Source organism: Antechinus flavipes, chromosome 2 (assembly GCF_016432865.1).
Source record: "Antechinus flavipes isolate AdamAnt ecotype Samford, QLD, Australia chromosome 2, AdamAnt_v2, whole genome shotgun sequence".
NCBI classification, from domain to species: Eukaryota; Metazoa; Chordata; class Mammalia; order Dasyuromorphia; family Dasyuridae; genus Antechinus; species Antechinus flavipes.
This window is the reverse complement of record NC_067399.1, coordinates 603,629,993-603,637,309: the sequence shown is the minus strand read 5'-3', so window position 1 is coordinate 603,637,309 and position 7,317 is coordinate 603,629,993. Positions and strand designations below refer to the sequence as shown.

The window sequence follows — 7,317 nt, the reverse complement described above, 5'->3', positions numbered from 1 at the left end:
AAAAAAAACATATAAACATGTTTATAGTAGCTTTCTTTGTGATGGCAAAGAATTGGAAATTGAGGGGATACCTGTTAACTGGAGAACAGTTGAACAAATTATTGTATATTAATGTAATGGAAAACTATTATTCTGATGACCACATGGATTTCAGAAAAACCTGGAAAAACTAACATGAACTGAAACTGAATGAAATGAGCAGGACCAGGAGAATAGTGTACATAGTGACAGCAACATTATGTAGAGGATCAACTTTGATAGACTTTGCCTTTTTCAGCAATACAACAATACATAATGTAAGACAATTCCAAAAGACTCATGATGGAAATTGCTATCCACATCCAGAGAAAGAACTATGTATTCTGAATGCAGATTAAAGCATATTATTTTTATTTTTTCATTGTTGTTTGTTTCTTGTGGTATTTCCTTTTTATTTATTTATTTGTTTGTTTGTTTGTCCTCCTGACTTCAGGGCTGGTGCTCTATTCACTGCACCGCCTAACTGCCCCCATTCCTTTTTATTTTTTAATACTTCTTGTATAACATGACTAATGTGGAAATGTGTTTAATTTGATGGTACCTGTATAACCTCTAGCAAAGATTGATTGCTTTCTTTGGGAAGGAAATAGATGGAAGGGAGGGAGAAAAGAAAAATCAAAATATTATAAAAGTAAATATTGAAGACAAATTAAAAAAAACAAATAATGGACTTCAAGACATAGAAAGAGACATGCATTTTTGCACATGGTCTCTGAGTTGATTCTTTGTTTGGCCAGCTTATTTGTCACACAAGGGTTTGTTTTATTTATTTATTTGTTTGTTTGTTTGTTTTTGCTTTCTCTGGTTTTAATTGGAAAAGGTGGTTAAAAAGAAAGAGGGAAACAACAATAGGAATGCTCCCATTAAATGTTTTATTGTACTGACAAGAACAGATGGAAATTCAGACGTAAAGGGGGAGAGGAGAAATGATTTCTTCTGTTCTTCACACTATAGGCAAGAAGCCCCCTCTATTGTACCCTTGTTCCTCTTCTTCAATTGAAAGGCTCCAAAAACCACCACCACAACAATGAATACTCCGATAGAAGCAGCAATGGGTTGATATACCTTATTGTATTCATATGGGCCTTGAACATCCACAACAGCTAGATATGAAAAGATAAGAGAAATAATGATTACTCTCATTTCACTGAGTATTAATAACTAGAGATAGACCAAGAAAGCTTGCAAAGGACTGGAGATGAGCTTCTGAGAAAACTATGAGTCAGATCAGAGAAGGAATCATAGTTGGATTTAATTACTTAAAAGCCATTCAATTAATGATATTACTTAATAAGTAGTTTTAATAATTTCATTGTTGTTTTTTATGCAGACCTTATCCAATCTCTGTCAGAGTGAAAAATTAGATTGTGAGTTCTTTGAGATTTGAATTTTCTTTTTTAAATCTTTTTTCAAATCCCCAGCATTTAGCATAGAACTGGCACAAGGAACATGCTTAAAAATGCTTGTTCACATTGTATGGACTTGAAACATGTCCAGTTCCTTGGAATTTGCTTGCACTGTGCCTGGTTTAAGAATCCCAAATCATCAGACACCAATGATCTCAAGAAAATAATTTCTCTCCCTGGATTTCAGTTTCTTCCTCTGTAAAAGTAGGTTTTTACATTTTTCTTTCTTTCTTCTTCCTTCCTTCCTTTCTTTCTTTCTTCTTTCCTTCCTTCCCTCTTTTATTTCTCTCTTTCTTTTTTACCCCTTCCTTCATCCTTTTTCCCCACTGGAGACTAAAAAATGCACTTGCCATGGACAAAAGATACACAGTAATAATCAAAAGGATTTTATAGTACTTCCTATATGCCAGGGACTATGCTAAGTATTTATAATTATTTTCTCATTTGATCCTCACAATAACATTGGATAGGTGCTATTATTGTATTTTAAAGTTGGAGCAATTGAGGCAAACAAATTAAATGATTTGACTGAAGTCATACAATTAGCAAATGTCTGAATTCAGGTCTTTCTGACTCCAGGATAAGGGCTCTATCCACTGTGCCACCTAGCTAACTTTTAGCCCCATCCTAATCCAAAGAGATCCTAACCTTATTGTTATTCACATAAGACTAACCACTTGGACTATATAGTAAGCTAATGGTATTGTATAACCAATGTGACAGTATTGTATAACTTTTTATCTCTTCCCCACTCCACTCCCAATCCTAATTCATGTACTGATTTAATAGGCTATCGGCAAATGTTTGTTGAACTCTCATTTCTCTTTAGGTTTATGGCTTTAAATTAGAAGTAGGATTACTTTAGTTTGTATCCTATGTGGTCTTTTGGCACAGGATATATTTTATAGGGGGAAATGTAGGGCAGGTATCCACTGCCAAAATGCCAAATTGGTAATCAACTAATTATTTTACTAAATTAGCCAAATCAAATAGCTGCATGGGTCAATTCATCCAGAGAAATCAAGGATCACGGAGTCATTAAATTACCCAGATTTCTGTCCTCTTTTCCTTCTTCTTTCAGAAGTTCAATTGGTCCCAAAACAATATCCAATTTTTCCTCATAGGTACTTGTATCTCTTTTAGTTCTCTCCATACACTGTTTGTAACATCTTGAAGAAAAGTCAAAGGCCTTACACACAACCATTTTACATTGTAAATAAACAAAAGCATGTTTCTCTAAGAAGGTAAAGGATTTGAATCCAAAACGAGCCTTTTGTGGGAAAGGTGAGTTATAGGTAATATAGGTGTCATCCTTTGGACACCTGAAAATAGAGAAAAAACAGCTGGTGAGATTCCACCAAAAGGTCATATCATCCAGATTAAATATTTTCCTTTTATCAAAAAACAGAGCAATCTAGATTTTATCACACACATAAACACACATACAAAAACAGCATCTGGCCTTTTTTGTTATCTCAGGAGAAAATAGATTTACCTAAAGTGGGAATTAGACATGGTCAGTTGGTCCTATTTGTCAAAGAAATTTCCAAAAAATATAAAAATGTTGCTAATAATTTAAATTGTAAAGCAGGGTACAGAGGAGCTTGGAGGATTTAGAATTTAAATACTCCTTAGAGAAAACTTTAATTATTGTTTTATAGATGAGAAACCGGTGTCCTAGAGAGGGGAAATGACTTGGCCAACTGGAAAGTTAGTGACTGCGCTAGGATTTGAACCCAAATTTCTTGAGTCTGAAGCTAGCTCTCTTCTTTCTGTGCCATGTTGCCTATTTCTATACCATTACAGATAAACACATAAACATATACATTTTTGCATAAACACATAGCTGAAAAATGTAGATAAGCCAGTTGCTTAGAAATAAAATAAATTTTTCCACAGGAACATTCAATCAGTCAATTATTTAGTATCTTCTATGTATAATAGCCTATAATGAAGTAAGGGGAAATGTAATATCTATTAGACTTTATGTCTACTCTCCAGGAGCTTCCAATCAAGCAATAATAATTCAAATTTGTAAAGTGTATTAAGTTTTATAGTTTTTTCTCTCACAAAAATTCCTCAGAAAGATCAAAATATTTGTTCAAGATCATACAGCAAGCAAATAACATAGCTAATAGTCAACTCAGGACTTCTGACTTTATATATTTAGTCTTACAACTGTCATACTATACCAATTCTAAATTAAGGCATGTTTTAGGAATAAAAATCACTTCCAGTAGGCTGATCTGCAATCATTATTTATGCAATCTAATCTCCTATACATTCTTCATCTATACCAGGACTTTTATATCAGCAGACCCTTAAGGGGTCTGTGAATAAATTTCAGAGTCTGTGAATTTGAACAGGAAAAATTACAATTTTATTTCAATATAACTAAATTCCTTTGTAATTCTATGCCTTTTACTTTATACAGTTAAAGATATTCTGAGAAGGGATCCATAGCTATCATCAGACTGACACAAGGATCCAAGACACATACACAAAAAACCATAAGAACTTCTTATGTATACATATATATGTATAATCAGTAAGTATAAATTGATGTTCATAAAAATTACTTAGAACACAAGATTTTCACTCATGTAGGAAATATTTTACTATATTCACTAGACTATATTTGTTAAACAAAAAATGAATCAGTACAATTGAAAAATAATTGTAGCAACAAGGTTTATTTGAGAATAAGGAGTTTTTGTTCTAATGTAGTTATTCATTTACTGCATATCCTTGAACAAATCATCTAACCTCTCCCAATCTCACTTTTTTTCATATGTTAAATAAGGATAACAGTACTTATTGTATCTAATGGGATTGTTATGAGGACTAAACAAGTTAATACATATATTTGTGTTTTGAAAATTTTTGATAACAAAAAATCATTATTAATAATTACTATTATTAATTAAGAATTTGGGTTTGCTCAACACTAATCAATCAGTAAATTCACTCCTTGAGTATTTCAGGCAAATGAGTTTTTTTCCCTAGCGAAATTTAAGCAATAACAGAAATAGTCCTTACCCATTCCTGATTAAATCGTAAGTAAGGGTTATAAAATCATCTGCATTTGGGGATGCTATACATGTATCCACAAACAAAGTCAGGCCGGAATCAGTGTGAAGAATTTCTGCTTGAAGATATAGATCCTGGTTTAATTTTACATAGTATGGCGTACTATTCACAGGTACTATAAAAGCAGAAGTTTCGTAAAAAGATAGTTCCACATGGTAATTGGAATATCGGATTTCAGTGAGATCAACACCCCCAGTGGTAGCAAACATAGCTTCTACCCAGATATTTTTGAGCATTCTGCAACTAAGATGTAAGTGGAGAGATTCACTCCTTGTGATTATATCACTGTGGTTAGTTGTTTGATTTATTCTGAGGATGTTACTATAATTGATAGTATCACTGGTTACCTGTAAAAAAAAGAAAAAAAGAATGTGATTATATCACTGTGGTTAGTTGTTTGATTTATTCTGAGGATGTTACTATAATTGATAGTATCACTGGTTACCTGTAAAAAAAAAAGAAAAGAAAAGAAAAGGACAATCAGCAACATTTCAACACAATAACAGAAATTGTCATTCACATATATGTGTTTGTAAAAAGTTTACAAAAAACTTTGCTCATAACATATATGTGAAATATATAGTATAAAATGATTATACCCATTTTACAAATGAGGAAAATGAGGCTCAAAGATGTGAACTGATATGACCAAACTTTCAAATAGTAGGGCTGAAACTCAGGTTTTTTTATCTTCTGTTCCAATGCTTTTGTTGCCATAATGAGTCAAAACAGATTTGTCAAAATAATGCTGTGATGTTTATGAAACTCACTGAAAACCATCCCAAAGCAGCATTCCCCTAACAAGCTAAGCCAATTCAACAATAAGATATTCTCCTCACTCTTCATTTAAGATATATTTAAGTGATTCATAAAGGAGGGAGATAAATCTCTGCTCAATTGGTGATTTGTCTAAACAAATTGAGGGCACAGTATGAAAGGTTTCCTTGTTCACCTCAATGTAATTATAAGAAATTGGTCATAGAACATTGATAACTGGTTGAAGGTCAACCCCATGATGGGTCCTAAAAAGCATGAATCAGTTTTCAGGAAAGAATCAGAATTCATCAGATGAAAGTTCCCTCTTCACCTTTTTCCCTTGAAGAGTACAGCAACACAGGGAAGATTTTGCTACATCCTTCCCACTATCTTGCATCAGAAATACAGGGTCATGTCCCATGGTAAGAATCCATTGGAAGAATCAAGTTGAGTTGGTCATTAATAGGAATTAGGGTCTTTCCTCTGTAACTAGCATCTAGTTCAGTGAATAGAAGATCTAAGAGCTGAAAACTCTACTGTTGCTAAAGTATAGGCTCTTACTCATTCTGAAAATGCTGCCTCATCTATTAAAGAGGGACTTGACTAGATATTCTTGTTGTTTTCTTATAGCTCAAAAATTAGTGATTCTGTAAGCCTCATATTAATCCATGCAATAGCTTGCTTTTGAGTTTTTTGCATTCTTTGAAACTTTTTCCTCTAAAAGGTCAACTTCTCTTCCAGAATAAAATAATTTAATCACTACTTCTGACCTTGTTCACTTCTAACAGAAATGACTGAGGAAGTCTATGACTTCCCAACAGACAAGGGATCATTAATATTCTGGGTCAATGTATATAAAGGCAAATAAATTGTACATTTTAAGTGTAAAGGAGAAGGAATACAATGCCCCCCTTTACCTTATAATAAAGTCACAGGATACACAAAACAGTTTAGTAGATGGCCATAGAAATCTAGTGTTTGACAAACCCAAAGAGCCAAGATTTAGAGACAAGAAGTCACTATTTAAGAAAAAGTGGTGGAGAAAGTGGTTGAAAAGCACTTTGGCAGAAACAAGGCACAAACCAAGATTTCATACCATATACTAAGAGAAGGTCAAAATGAATACATTATTTTGACAAGAAGAGTGCTATCTAAGCAAATTAGGGGATCATGGAATATTTTAACAGGAAGAAGTTATGACCAAATAAAAGATAAAGATGTAAAATGGATAGTTTTGATCACATCAAATTAAAAAGAGGTTGCATAAACACACTAATGCAGCCAAAATTAGAAGAAAAAAGGGAAATGGGGAAAGGAATTTTATAGGAACTTATATGTTTATAGGAAGTTTCCCTGATAAATGCCTTATTTCTCAAGAATGTAGAGAATTAAGTCAAATTTATGTGATTAATTTCCTAACTGATAGTCAAAAGATTTGAATAGAAAGTTTCAAAAGAAGAAATCAAAGCTATCTATAGTATAGTATTAAAAAAGCTCTAAATCATTCTTATTTAGAGAAATGTAAATTAAAACAACTCTGAGGTACCATCTTTCCCCTATCAAATTGCTTAATATGACAGAAAAGAAAAACTACAAATCTTATGGTACCCATTATTGTTGTTATTGTTATTGGTGTTCAGCTGTTTCAGTCATATCCAACTCTTTATGGATCCATTTGGGGTTTTCTTGGCAACAATACTGGAGTAGTTTACCACTTCCTTTTCTAGCTCATTTTACAGATGAGAAACTGAGGCTAATGGCAATTCCTCAAAGCAGAAATGAAGTACCTCAAAAGAAATGTGAGGTGCACAAATTTAGAGAGTTCACCCAAAATAATCACATGGATTACTTCTGCCTGACCTATGGCAGAGCATTCCAAGATCAATATTGGTCTGATTAGCTATAGTTGGACATATTGTGACTTGGCTCTAGCATAGTGATATTATTTTGGTTCTCTTCGAGAAAGAAGGATGACAACTATCTCTAACTTTTATGTCTTCTTCTTCCCCTTGTGGCAACCAGGTAA

General features: G+C 33.0%; 1 protein-coding gene across 1 annotated transcript; it reads right to left on the bottom strand.

Moving 5' to 3' along the window:
- Window positions 1–894: 894 nt before the first annotated feature.
- Window positions 895–4,786, bottom strand: LOC127551663 (deleted in malignant brain tumors 1 protein-like). Its single transcript, XM_051981597.1, has 3 exons — window positions 4,485–4,786; window positions 2,493–2,767; window positions 895–1,142 (listed from the first exon to the last, which is right to left on the bottom strand). The coding sequence occupies exons 1-3, from the start codon at window positions 4,769–4,771 to the stop codon at window positions 988–990; spliced, it is 717 nt and encodes a 238-aa protein (XP_051837557.1). The 5' UTR covers window positions 4,772–4,786; the 3' UTR covers window positions 895–987.
- Window positions 4,787–7,317: the final 2,531 nt, after the last annotated feature.

Bases quoted from the DNA above. Each gene is read 5' to 3' on its own strand.
- LOC127551663 (XM_051981597.1), bottom strand. From the start codon at position 4,771: ATGCTCAAAAATATCTGGGTAGAAGCTATGTTTGCTACCACTGGGGGT. The intron at 2,768-4,484 runs GTAAGGACTATT...CTCTATTTTCAG, and splicing joins TACGATTTAATCAGGAATGG to GTGTCCAAAGGATGACACCT. The intron at 1,143-2,492 runs GTAATTTAATGA...TTTCATATCTAG, and splicing joins AAAAGAGGACAGAAATCTGG to CTGTTGTGGATGTTCAAGGC.